Source organism: Oncorhynchus tshawytscha, linkage group LG01 (assembly GCF_018296145.1).
Source record: "Oncorhynchus tshawytscha isolate Ot180627B linkage group LG01, Otsh_v2.0, whole genome shotgun sequence".
NCBI classification, from domain to species: Eukaryota; Metazoa; Chordata; class Actinopteri; order Salmoniformes; family Salmonidae; genus Oncorhynchus; species Oncorhynchus tshawytscha.
In genome coordinates this window covers 24,998,856-25,013,079 of record NC_056429.1, presented here as the reverse complement: position 1 = coordinate 25,013,079, position 14,224 = coordinate 24,998,856, and the positions used below count along the sequence as shown (strand labels likewise).

At 43.2% G+C, this 14,224-nt stretch overlaps 1 protein-coding gene across 1 annotated transcript in view; it reads right to left on the bottom strand.

Annotated features, from left to right (window-relative positions):
* Nucleotides 1-6,151: 6,151 nt before the first annotated feature.
* The window catches only part of LOC112248279 (xenotropic and polytropic retrovirus receptor 1 homolog), a 92,900-nt gene continuing 84,827 nt past the window's right edge, over nucleotides 6,152-14,224 (bottom strand). Inside the window, exons 11-15 of the mRNA XM_024417181.1 lie at nucleotides 13,179-13,373; nucleotides 7,087-7,253; nucleotides 6,854-6,993; nucleotides 6,551-6,772; nucleotides 6,152-6,323 (exon numbers count right to left, since the gene is read on the bottom strand). Coding sequence (XP_024272949.1) covers nucleotides 6,263-6,323; nucleotides 6,551-6,772; nucleotides 6,854-6,993; nucleotides 7,087-7,253; nucleotides 13,179-13,373 — 785 coding nt within the window. The 3' untranslated portion in view covers nucleotides 6,152-6,262. The remainder of the gene's footprint in view (nucleotides 6,324-6,550; nucleotides 6,773-6,853; nucleotides 6,994-7,086; nucleotides 7,254-13,178; nucleotides 13,374-14,224) is intronic.

Sequence of the window (14,224 nt, the reverse complement as noted above, 5' to 3'; positions counted from 1 at the left end):
TGGTTATCATTCAAGTCTTACAAAGTAACCGTCTGTCAAAGGGTTATCACTTTGACCATCTCTTGTCATTAGACATTGGTCAGTTTTATAAATTAGTGAGTAACTGTTAGTCGGTCATACAGTGCCTTTGGGACATATTCATACCCCATGACTTCATTTTGTTACGTTACAGCTTTATTCTAAAATGAATACAATTGAAATTTTTCCTCAATCTACACACAATACAGAAATGTTAGTTTATTTGTTTTAAATTAGCAATCACATTTACATAAGTATTATTAAGACCCTTTACTTAGTACTTTGTTGAAGCACCTTTTGGCAGCGATTACAGCATTGAGTCTTCTTGGGTAAGAGATGCTACAAGCTTGGCATACCTGTATTTGGGGAATTTCTTCTTTGCAGATCTCAAGCTATGTCAGGTTGAATGGAGAGCTTTGCTGCACAGCTGTTTTCAGGTCTCCAGAGATGTTCAAGTCTGGGCTCAGGCTGGGCCACTCAAGGACATAAAGAGACTTGTCCTGAAGCCACTCTTGCGTTGTCTCTGCTGTATGCTTTGGGTCGTTGTCCTGTTGGAAGGTGAACCTTCGCCCCAGTTTGAGGTCCTGAGAGCTCTGGAGCTGGTTTTCATGAAGGATCTCTCTGTACTGTGCTCTGTTCATCTTACCCCCAATCCTGACTAGACTCCCAGTACCTGCCGCTGAAAAACAACCCCACAGCATGATGCTGCCACCACCATGTTTCAACGTAGGGATGGTGACGCTTGGCATTCACGCCAAATGTTCAATCTTGATTTCATCAGACCAGAGGATCTCGTTTCTCATGGTCTGATAATCTTTAGGTACCTTTTGGCAAACTCCAAGCGGGCTGTCATACCTTTTACTGCGGAGTGGCTTCAGTCTAGCCGCTCTACCATAAAGGCCTGATTGTGCTTGTGCTGCAATGATTGTCCTTCTGGAAGGTTGTCCCATCTCCACACAGGACCTCTAGAGCTCTGTCAAAGTGACCATCGGGTTCTTGGTCACCTCCCTGACCAAGGCCCTTCTCCCCTGATTGCTCAGTTTGGCCAGGCAACTCTAGAAAGAGACTTGGTGGGTCCAAACTTATTCAATTTAAGAATGATGGCCACTGTGTTCTTGGGGACGACCTTCAATGCTGCAGAAATGTGTTTGGACCCTTCCTCAGATCTCAGTTCTGTGCCTTCGACACAATCCTGTCTCGGAGCTCTAATTCAACCTCATGGCTTGGTTTTTGCTCTGACATGCACTGTCAACTGTGGGACCTTATGTCCCGCATGTGTGTGTCTTTCCAAATCATGTCCAATCAATTTACCACAGGTGGACTCCAATCAAGTTGTAGAAACATCAAGGATGATCAATGGATACATGATGCATCTGAGCTCAATTTCGAGTCTCATAGCAAAGGGTCTGAATACTTATTTACATAAGGTATTACAGTTTTAAATTTAATACATTTGCAAAAATTGCTACAAAGCTGTTTTCGCTTTGTCAGGTATTGTGTGTAGGTTTTAGAATACGGCTGTAATGTAACAATGTGGAAAAAGTCAAGGGGTCTGAATACTTTCCGAAGCCACTGTATATGCATTAGAATGCTTCTAAGATAATGTCCTCCATTAGTATCTTGTTAGTGTCGACACTATGGAGTGAGGGTTGTGCCAACCCCTAGTCCCCTCCCTCCAGTAGGCCTGGATGCCAATGAACCCTGAGGATGAGGGAGCCAGGAAAAAGTATTGAAACCCCAACAAAATACGACCAATCACAATCCAGATGAACTTCTACTGTTTCTTTTTTTACAAACACAATTAAACAGGTTTTACATTTGAATGCAGGATTGTGAACAATCAAAATGCTCATCACCACCTAGAATACTGCTTGTTTTAAAGCTATATGGAAAACAAAATATGCAGTGCATTTCTAAAGTTTTCAGGCCCCTTCACTTTTTCCACATTTTATTACGTTTCTGCCTTGTTCTAAAATGCAACACCCTATGACGTACAGCATCCTGTTTCCATTGATCATCCTTGATGTTTCTACAACTTGATTGGAGTCCACCTGTGGTAAATTCAATTGATATGATATGGAATGGCACACCTTTCTATATAAGGTCCCACATTTGTCGGCACAGATCTGGGGAAGGGTTACCAAAATATTTCTGCAGCATTGCAGGTCCCCAAAAACACAGTGGCCTCCATCATTCTTAAATGGATAAGTTTGGAACCATCAACTCTTCCTAGAGCTAGCCACCCGGCTAAACTGAGCAATCGGGTTAAAAGGGCCTTGGTCAGGGAGGTGACCAAGAACCCGATGGTCACTCTGACAGAGCTCCAGAGTTCCTCTGTAGAGATGGGAGAACCTTCCAGAAGGACAGCCATCTCTGCAGCACTCTACCAATCAGGCCTTTATGGTAGCGTGACCAGATGGAAGCCACTCAGTAAAAGACAAAAGGCACCTAAAGGACTCTGACCATGAGTAACAATATTCTCTAGTATGAGGAAACCAAGATGGAACTCTTTGCCCTGAAAGCGTCACGTCTGGAGGAAACCTGGCGCCATCCCTACGGTGAAGCATGGTGTTGGCAGGCAGCATCAGTGTGGGGTTGTTTTTTAGCGGCATGGACCAGGAGACTCGTCAGGATCGAGGCAAAGATGAATGGACCAAAGTAGAGAGATCCTTGATGAAAGCCTGCTCAGGACCTCAAACTGGGGCAATGGTTCACCTTCCAACAGGACAACGACCCTAAGCATAAAGCCAAGATGACGCAGGAGTGGCTTCGGGACAAGTCTCAATGTTGTTGTGGCCCAGCCAGAGCCCGGACTTGAACCTGATCGAACTTCTCTGGAGAGACCCTGAAAATAGCTGTGCAGAGATGATCCCCATCCAACCTGACAGAGCTTGAATGGATCTGCAGAGAAGAATGGGAGAAACTCCCCAAATGCAGGTGTGCCAAGCTTGTAGCGTCATATCCAAGAAGACTCGAGGCTGTAATCGCTGCCAAAGGTGCTTCAACAAAGTACTGATTAAAGGGTCTGAATACTTTATGTAAATGTGATTTAAGGTACAATTTTAAAAAATCAATTTTAAAAACCTGTTTGCTTTGTCATTATGGGGTAATGTGTGTAGCTTGATGAGGAAAAATAACTATTTTAGAATGAGGCTGTAACGTAACAGTGTAAAATGGAAGGGGTTTGAATACTTTCTGAATGCACTGTATGTAATCAAGAATGATCAGAACAGCTAGAATAATCAGTGTTCTTCATATAATGAAAAATAAATAAAGATATGTACAGTGGAAAACAAAACCAGCATGCAGGCAAGACAATCGGTAGAGCGATACTAAAGCAATCATGAAGTTGGAGGGAGAAGTTTTTGCTCTCTGACAAAAGAGGACAATGCTTGAGGGAGGTTTAGATGAGATTAAACTGTGTGTATTTGTGTTTTGTGGGGGTAGAAGAGCTCTCCATCGCTTTAAAAGGCCTGAAATGCAAAAGCTACAAGGAATGTAAAGGCATCCTCGCAGCAGTGGTTTTTGGTGGAAAGGCTGGTTGACTGGCCTGTTCAGTAGTTATCGTGAGTATGGGAAGAGAAGAAAGTGGGAGCAACTATACTTCCAACAAAGAGGACGCACTCCGTAGTTAGATCATTTAATTGTGTGTTTTGTGATAGTGGTTTTAATGACGTACCAGACGCCATGGCACATCCCTAAGTGCCATATGTCTTTCTGACTACAATCCTCACCACAATAAGAAATATATCTCAAAGGCACAAGCCATTGTATGTCATTCTGGTTGTTGATGGCACTTTTAAGCATTTGCAGCATATTTTGTAGCCTATGGACTTTGCAATTTACACAGATTTTGTGCTGGGTCCCCAACCGTAATTTATCATTAGACATGTCAATAGTCTAAACAATAAAGACGAGCTCATGCTGATCAACTCATGGCTACTGCATCATGTAAACAGCTAAGCCACAGAGTGAGAGAGACAGGATTTCACACACTGGGAGGAGGGGAGAGAAACAGGTAGTGACGCTTATCCTTCCTTTGAAAAGCCAGAAAGCCCACAAAAAGGGGCTTACCCACTTTCAAAGTTACAGCCGATAAAGATTGTGCTCGCAAATAATATTTGTCTACAAGTAAAGCATGCATGTGACAAACAAAAAGAGCGCTAACAGTTGTACAATTTCCATGGTGTTATTTTTCTTGGCAAAACCAAAATTCACTAAGTTATAAAAAGTACATTAAAGCAAACATTACAGCAAAATCATGAGCTTTGTTGATAAGTGCATTGCCAAAAAAAGCAAGAGAAACTGACATGTACTGTAGAATGAGTTGGTAACAGAAATCACCCTCACCTTCAACAGAATGTTTGGCCACTGAGACTTGAAACTATGAACTAACCCTTAAAACCCAGTAAATACTGCAGGCCTTACAACCCAAGGAGGACAGGTCCGTTTAATCATGGCTATCTGATCTGAGAACTACTGTTTCACAGCAAGGTCTTTCCAGGATTAGAGATCACCTGACACAGCAGAGACACGACTCACACACTTGGTCCCTGTTCTAGTCAATAAGCCTGACAAACACTACCACTAGTAAAACAACACATGCAGAGTCCCAGGGCCTATGATACTGTACATGACGCATGCATTCTATATTCAAGTGGTGATGCAGCAGCTATGTTGTAAAAGTGGTAGATCTTTCAGAGAGATGACAGTGATCAGGGTGAAGACTGTTATTTGGAGAGTGCGAGGGCTAGCAGACATGACATGATGATCTCATGTTTAACCAGGGAATTCCTCCCATGGAAAAGCCCTCTTCAGATGTCAACAGTATCCTGTGAAGATTCCACATGACCCACTTGGGCAGTCAGAGGAACCCCAGTGGAAACGCTGGTCACTGTCCGCTGATCTCTGTCGCCACTGTTCTGAGAAGGCTGATAGCAAAACAACAGAACAGACGCAAAGTGCCCCACACCATCAGTAGAAAACACTGCAATAGAAAAACAGTCACAGTGCCGTTTCAGTTGTTGACTGATCAAAAGAGAATGGGATCGTTTTCCTAAAGGGCAGAGAAATGGAAAAAACGCTCACTCAGTCTTCTCAACTCCACCGCCGCACAGAACAGACCATTCTTCTCAGGCTAGCTAGATGGTTGATGATATGCCAGCGAACGACATTAATTCAAATAACACGTTTGGCAGAAAAGCAAAGTACAGTTTTGCACGTGTAGGGCACTTGCCATGAGCTAATTAGATAACTTTGAAGTTGTAACGTGTTGCTGACTAACTGATCTGTGGGCCAAGCTTGTATGAGAGGGAGAATGAGCCACCTGAAGAGTTTGTACTCTTCGACAACAACGGCTTCTAGAAAGCATGGCACAAGTCTAACAACATTCCCACCATTGAGAAACACATCAATATCATTGCACAGATGCTCAAGCTATTGTCATTCTTCTAAATAATACATGGGGTACATAATAGTTCTGACATCCAAATAACGCACATTAACAAATATACAAAGCAACTTTAACAGACTCATATGTTCAAATGATATTTTTGTACAAGTTGTTTTGGTTTGTTTGTATGAAATGCACTTTTCCTGCAAGTGCCGCCAGGGTTTTACATCGACTTCATTATTACAACTCAATAAAAAAAATCAACCCAAAACGCAGAGTAGAAAAAGAAGCAACAGGTTGAAACCAGTTGATGTGGTTGATGTGCTGTGGTTAATGTTGCAGAGTCCATGCTCGGGTTGGTTATTATTATTAGTCTTTTTGATTAATATGTCTTATCCCTGTTGATCCTGATATACTAAATGCATGTAAACAGTTGTTTATTCTCTATTATTACATCTTTAAAAATGGCAAAGAACTACAAAAACAAATATACAAACTAAAAAGTATTAACATAAAGAAAAGAAACTAAAGGAGTCTGTTAAAAAAAATAAAAGTACTCATTGGAAAATCCCAGGTCTGGGTGTTTTTTCTCCAATATGTTCCTGTGTGTATCCCTCTTGGTCTGAACAACAGAACTGTGTGTGTAATTCCACCTCATCTATACCAATATCATATACTGAGATTGTGCTTGAGTAAGTTAATTGTTGTGTGTGTCTCTGCATGTATGTATTAGTTTGTGTCTGTCTGTCTGCCTATGTCTGCTGATGTGTGTGTGTGTGTGTGTGTGTGTGGTGAGGCAGCTCTGTGATGGAGTGATAAGATCACTGGGGGTGTAGAGCTGGTGCCCTGGGCTCAGCTGAAGGCCTCATCATCCGTATCCTCTATCAACACCTTGGTGTCCTTCTTGGATGATCTGGACGCGAGAAGGAACACACATGGATACTGTCAGACAAACACAAGGCCACCATATACAGACTCCTGGCAATGGCCATAACCCGGAGGACCCTGAGGGTTTCCTGACCAATTGACCTGAGCGGGGAAAACTCAGGTCAAGTTTTCAGGAAAATCTCCTAGCCTTAGCCGTGTGTGTGTGTGTGAGAGAGAGAGAGAGAGAGAGAGAGAGAGAGAGAAGGTTCGTACTGAGAGGACATCAGAGGGCGTCGTAGAGACAGGCTGTAGCTGCGCTTCCAGCTCTTCTTGCCCTGGCGGTTCCTGACTCCGTCCTCCTGGTCCATCATCTGCTCCAGCAGTGTCTGGTCGTCAGCATTCAGCGGAGCCACTGAGATGTCCCTCACGGCACGGAACTCACCACAGTTATTCAGGTGCTCGTTCTCCAGACGGAAGAAGTTCCAGACAAAACGCCTGTGTGTGGATTCAGAGTGAGGTATATAAGAGAGAGAGAGAAAGAGGGCACGAGAACGAGACTGTGATGCTCCAACCCACCTGAACACCTCTAGAGGCGCCAGCACTGTGCCCACAATGTCTCCCACAGAGGGGATGTTGGTCATGGTGGTGAGGGAGATCTGGATGGTCCAGGCGAAACGCAGGATCACATCCTCTATGATGGCACAGTAGTAGTATGCCTGGAAAATAGAACAGTCATCAGGTCAGAGGAAGACTGTATGTGTGTGTGTGTCATATATACATATATATATATATATTCATGTAATACTCACTTTCTGTGGGTAGACAATCTCCTCCCTAAGGAAGGTGTTCTCTCCTGCTCCACGGTCGAACAGGCCCCAGTCCATCTTCAGGTCCCAGATCAGTGTGTACAGGGAGCTGACGGCTGAGAACACCATCAGCAGGTAGAAGAACATGTCTGCATCCGAATGCTTTTGTTCTGTGAAGCACAAACAAGACATTTGTCCATCATTAGTCCGTATAACGGTAGTATTTTGAACAATCGCTCTGCATACACAGTGTAAAAAACATTAGGAACACCAGATCTTTCCATGACACAGTCTGACGAGGTGAAAACTATGATCCCTTATTGATATCACTTGTTAAATCCACTCCAATCGATGTGGATGGCAATCTGAGGGAGAATGGGCAAGTTCCTGTGAACAGGGTATGGTAGAAGGTGCCGGGCACACTGGTTTGAGGGTGTCAAGAACTGCTACACGGCTGTGTTTTTCACACGCAACAGTTTCCCGTGTGGATCAAGAATGGTCCACCACCCAAAGGACATCCAGCCAACATTGACACAACTGTGGGAAGCATTGTAGTCAACATGGTCCAGCATCCCTGTGAAACACTTGACACCTTGTAGAGTCCATGCCCCGATAAAATTGACGCTGTTTTGAGGGCAAATGGGTGCAACTCAATATTAGGAAGGTGTTCCTAATGTTTTGTACACTCAGTATATAACTTGATAATTCAGAAGAAAACATAGCTAAGTTGTCAGCTTGGAACTGCAGACTTGGACAGCATCTTGTTCATAAATGTGTCTCCGGTCTTCATTATCCCCACTAGAGGGTGAACTTGTACCATAAATAGTACATTTCCTGAGACAGGTTACCATGGATGGAAAATAACATGCGAATCCTTGGGAAACTATTCAGAGGCTCTTGAAACTATATGTTGTTGTGTCCTTCAGTCTGGCAATTCACTACAAATAAAAATCTTTGCAAAAAAAAAAAAAAAATATATATATATATATATATATACATATATATACATTAAATGCTTATTAATTATACAAGTGCATTTATATTTATTTAGTGATGTATTATGTTCTAATTTCTTTTTGAACATTGACCTCATGCCAGTAACAAAGGTAACGGCGACCAGCTGTGCTGCAGTGTCATGTTGATTTCCCTGTGTCATAGCTGTGTGTTTTGACTAGGCCACACTCCCATGCTGCTCCAACGACAGCCTGAAATGCCTGGGGGATTATTGATGACTGAGCTATTCTAGTCTGGTCTGCCCGGGCTCTGGGCTGAACCCAGCGTTCACAGAGAGCTCTCTCCCGCTGTGACATAAACGAGAGTATGGCCTAACACTGTGTGACAGACTCACACACCGACACTAGCAACGGGACACCTAGGCCTGGGGAGACACATCACGCAATGATACGTAACCACTCTTATCACAACTATTCACACCAGCCAGCTATACCCAGGTGTAGATTTCTGACTGACTGAACTGGAAATGGCTGTGGTAAATCCACTGGGTAAGTCTACTGTGCATCTTCGAATAGGCTGGTGTAGGTTACTGTTCCCATTAACTAAGGAATGTGACAAGTAATCAAGATTCACAAGAGCTGAGACTTTAGACCTTGGTCATAAAGTGACAGTGTGTGTGTGTCTGTATGTGCTCACTGACAAACGGGTTAGATTCACAGTCTGACCTGACCACACAGACAGGGACAGTGACATCCGTCATGGCCAATGCCTCCCACTTACTGCCACCAGGGCGCCAGGAAATGAACAGGGGACATTTTTCACAGAGATTTACACTGGTCCCTCCAGCCCTGCTCTCACCCAGACAGTAGACTTTGAATCAGACTACCTCATCCAGTAGCGTGTCCCCACATTACCCCAACATTCCCTGCTGAGATTCATCCTAAAAACGTCCATGTCGTGTGCCCCCCCCCGTAATGGAATTTTAATGTTTGTGCTTTTCTTATAACAAATTTCTGTGTTCTATTTATGTGCGGTTCAAAAAAAACATTTCTGTGTTCATGCAAGTGGCTGACTGAACAAATCCTCACTCTCAGTAGCTGCAATTTGGCAGTACGCCCAGACCTTGTTTTGAGAACAAACTAAAGATATCTCAGTTTCAAGGTCTCAGCTTAGAGAGAAGAAGCCTCGTGAGGTGTTGGTCTGTCACATGTTATGAGGCAGTATTGGTCGGGCACATGAATGAAACAAAACAGTAATGATTAATTAATGATGTTAAATCATGTAAATATAACTTGTCTGTGTATACGACAACTGCTGGGACTGCCCAAGCAGAGCTCCTGATTGACATGTGTACTATGGTGCATTGAGTTGGTTGGACCCTCTCCAGCAAGCTGACAATAAACAATGATTCATATTGAGATTGACTTCGACTGTCCCTGTTTAAGAATGTCCACGACACCCCTTTCAAAAAGTACTTCTGATGTGTACACAGTCGGCAATTGGGATTGCAAACAAATAAATTACAAACTCAGTGAAGTTTGTAGAACAAACCTGTGTTAAAAAAAATTGTAAATGGAAGACTTACGCAAATACTAATTCAAGGCCGTCTAATATAGTTAACAACACATCAATCCACAAATATGAAGGAAAACTGGAGCATCTTCACAACATCAAACTACTGCATCAAGAAACAATTACAAATAGATGTGAAATCAAAACGCTATAGAAATTAGCATACAAGATACCACTCCTCCATCACTAAGCCTTCTGGTTGGTCTCCAGGGCTCGGTAGAACTGATGTCCATCTGATGTCCTCAGAGCCTCTAGTGTGGGTGGCTCGTCATTCACCTGGAGCTCAATAGAGGGTAACTAGCTTCTGTCACGCTCACTAAATGCTTGTGTCTAGCCACCACCTAAGCGGTTAAAAGCCATTTGAGATTGGGATGTTGCAGTGACAGGCACACTTCAGAGGGCCAGGGCACACCTCCCACTGAAGGTGTTAATAAGCACACGGGAACAGCAATCATCTGTCTTTGGGTTATCTGCCACGGTGCAGCCTGCCTGGGCTGCCTTGTACTGCTGTTCAGGTGATAAAGAATCTATTACCTGCCTGCCTCATCACTATCTCCACCCCCTCTCCTCACAGAGTCTATCCAATCAGACACAGACTCCTAGCAAGACAAATAAAGGTTATTGAGTCAGGGAAGGTGACATGTTGATTTCACATGGCTGAATGGTCGTGAATCTGCGTAGAGTGACATTACTACCTGTGTGGTTGGAGTATCATTTACATTCATATGAATTTATATTGTAGATACCGGTAGTTAGATCTGAACTCAACTTACAACTTAATATGAAGCTGATCATAATAGGCAGTATGTCCCAGAGATAGTGTGGTCGTAACAGGGTTGAGGCAGAGTTCAGTGGCTATCATGACCCCGACAGGGGGAGTGTGAGAACAATTTGACCTAAATCGAAGTCTTTCATATGCAGTGGTTCAGGCAGCTACCGCTGTGTGTACGTAGACAATGTGTGTGTCTATGTGAGTGATAAAATCCTATTCAGTCAGCCAGTCTGGCCCTGGGTCTCATCTCCATTCCAGCAGCATCCGCCAGAGATGTGTTTCGCCACAGGCAAGTTATTACAGCTCACTCTCATCCAACTAGTCCATCCTCTTCCCCCTGCCTCCACCCCTCCCTCTCTGCTCTCCTTCTTCCTCTCTCAATCTCCTCTCATATCAAATTTTTCGCTGATCCTTCACACTAGTTCTACTTTTTATTGTATCTTCATTAGTGCTCGACTCTCACTTCCTCAAAAGGTCTATTATTCCTCTTTGTCTCAGTCTCACCTAGACCATGTAATCTACCCGATCCATTGTCCCTCCTATACTCTATCAGTCAGTGAGTGTCCTTCCACCAGAATTATGCTACTCGTTCCAGCTAACCTTGCAGTATTACTCTCCCCACGGCCTGGGCAGTTCATGAAAGCATTCCTAAGGGCTTACATTTGCATGACTGCTCAGCTCTCCTGCATCTAAAACAGCATTTAAGTGAAGCTACTACTGTACAAGAGCAGATCCCATATTGATCCTGAATAAAGTCTTTGGCCTTACTGTCAGGCTTAATATCCTGTAGTGCTAGGGACTATACATCCTAAAGTCTAAATCAGGAAATCCCCCATTTCTACATACCCTGGAACATCAAGTGGGACAGCATAAACACCATTGTTCTTTGATGTATTTATAGATTATTATTACTTTACTGATCTGTTCACAGGACTGCCAAATACTTCTCTGCACAAATTCAGTCTTTTACCTGTATTCATTGACATGAATCCATCTCCTTTACTATAAGGTAATACCTAAATAGTAGGAGGGTACATTTTACCCTGTGCATCGATTCACCTTATACATTTATTGCAATGTGAGTAGAGAACAATTCTCTGTGGTAGTGATATAATACTGGGATCAATGAGGTCACAAAGCAATAACAGAAAACTCCTTTGTGGATGTACAATAGAGGTGACATATCTATACACAACCTGGTAGCCCTGCCAGCATTTCCTGTGCTGATTTACTACCACTGTGCATGGCATGAACATTTGATTTATTTTACCTTTATTTAACCAGGAAAGTCAGTTAAGAACAAATTCTTATTTTCAATGACAGCCTAGGAACAGTGGGTTAACTGCCTGTTCAGGGGCAGAACGACAGATTTGTACCTTGTCAGCTCAGGGGTTTGAACTAGCAACCTTCTGATTACTAGGCCAACGTGCTAACCACTAGGCTACCCTGCCACACATGATTCAATACTGGCCGATGATCATTATGCGTTCTGTTCTGCTGGTGAAACAGATGCTGTGTAATTTGGGTGCTCCGGTCCAGGCCTAACTCTATGTATCCCATTTGCTGTGTCACAGCAGAACTGTCAAACTCAGGGGCCGAGATGCACCACTCTCCACATCTGGCTAGACTTCAGGCGGTAGGCCTATACAGCAGACATAACAACATACAGTCTAGCAACAATAAAGAGCAATGGACTGAACAATTTAATGACCATGGAGAACATGCTTCAAATATCTATGGCCACCCTGTGCATTCACTTTCTGTAAATTCTAGATTTAGTAGCCATGCCAACGCAAGTGAAAGACAGATGGTTAACTGGGTATTGTAGTCTGGATATTCCCTCCATCCCTTCTCATTTAACGACCCGGACTCTACCTCTTCATTCAAAAAGAGGGGGATGAAAGAGGTCTTCACACAGCATATGAAATGAAGAGTGCCCATTAGTCCAGGGTCCACAGGGCTGAAGACTAGAGGTACGGACGGAGTGACTGGAGGAGGAAAAGCCCTTAATGGTCTCGTTTCCTAACAACCTAAAACCTCCTCACTGCCTCCAAACCCACAGCCAAACCAAGAGTCAGGTTACAGAAGAAACACAAATATTGATTTAAATTTATATTGAAAAATTAAGAAGAAATCATGCTGTGAATTAACATTTACCATTTTCAAAGGTTGAGCTGAGACTTAAAAGCTGGCATTTGCACAAATATAATATATTGACCGTTGACGAACAAGTTTATAAATAATGAAATGGCAAAAACCACTTAGCAAACTGCTTTGAGATTATCGACTTGGAAAAAGATCTAAGCAGCCAAGATGAGATAGCAGAAAGGCTGAATGTTGAAGGGATGTCTTTGTACACTTCCTCTTTTGTGACAATGTTTCTGAATCAGAATAATCAGCGGCTAATTGCGGAGCTGGAGAATAGTGTCTTGAATTCTAATGACAAGCTTTAACTTCCTTGATGCTAAATGGTATCCTCCCTCTCTCGCGACTGAAATGTTGAGCTTTGTACTCTCTTCTTTCTATTATAATGAGGCATCGACTAACAGAAAATAAATCCAGGGTTGACATCTTTATTCCAGTGACAAACCATTTGCACTCAAGTTCATCTCTGATTTCTGTTTCTTCATGCAGCTCGTGATGGTCTGAGCCTCAGCATTCAGCCTGACATTCCCCTCCCATCACCTCAAAACCCCTGTCTGTAGTCTACAGGGCAATAACACATCTGCTAATACTCCACTTCCAATGATCCTCCCCTGACTGTCCAAATGGCTCAGAGAGTTGGTTGTCTCCTTACCTTTGTGGGTGCTGTAGAGTGCGGCGAAGGTGACCACAAAGAAAGTGGTGGAGTATTTGCCAGCGTTGACAAGGTGAGGGAAAGCTCGCTTGGTGTCTCGGTACCGACGGAGGCACTGCACGAAACGGAACCAAGCGGGCAGACACTGGATGATGGCACGGAGACCGTAGGAGTAACTATGGCAGGTGTAATCACCTGGTCGGAACGGGGGAGAAAATGAACAACAACATAAACATTAAAACATTTATCAATCACATCCATATTTACATTGTGTATATGGTTCTGGTATCAACCATTCTTACAGCTAGAACTGTTGGAATGGGAGGATGCCAGGATGGACATTAATGGATTTGTTGGACTCACACAGGTTGCTCCCGTGTGGCTCTGTTGGTAGAGCATGGTGCTTACAACATCAGGCTTGTGGGTTCTATTCCCATGTGAGACGAGTACGAAAAAGTACAAACAAAAATGTATGCACTCACTACTGTGAGTTGCTCTGGATAAGAGCTTCTGCCAAATGACTACTTAAAAACAAATATATATGTCTGTAGTCCCAGACTCATTGTCATCCCTCCCACACACAGAGCAGTAGCAGCCCTCTGAGAGGACAGCTAATCAGCATGAAAGTCACATTGCTGGACCCTAATGTAGCAGCTATAAAAGAAACACCTGAAACTAAATCCCCTAAGGGGTTCCCAACCTTTTTTCGTCATTTTGACCCCTAACCAAAAAATTATGTAATTAACAGACCATGTTAACTTCTTTTAATTGGGAATATGGCAGTCAATTGCAAAACATTCTAAAAGTATTTTTAATTGTCTTCTCAACTCACGATCACATACTTTTCATTTGGGTGTCACGTTCTGACCTTAGTTCCTTTGTTATGTCTTTGTTTTAGTATGGTCAGGGCGTGAGTTGGGTGGGTTGTCTATGTTCTTTTTTCTATCATTTCGGATTTTCTGTGTTCAGCCTGGTATGGTTCTCAATCAGAGGCAGCTGTCAATCGTTGTCTCTGATTGAGAATCAAACTTAGGTAGCCTGGTTTC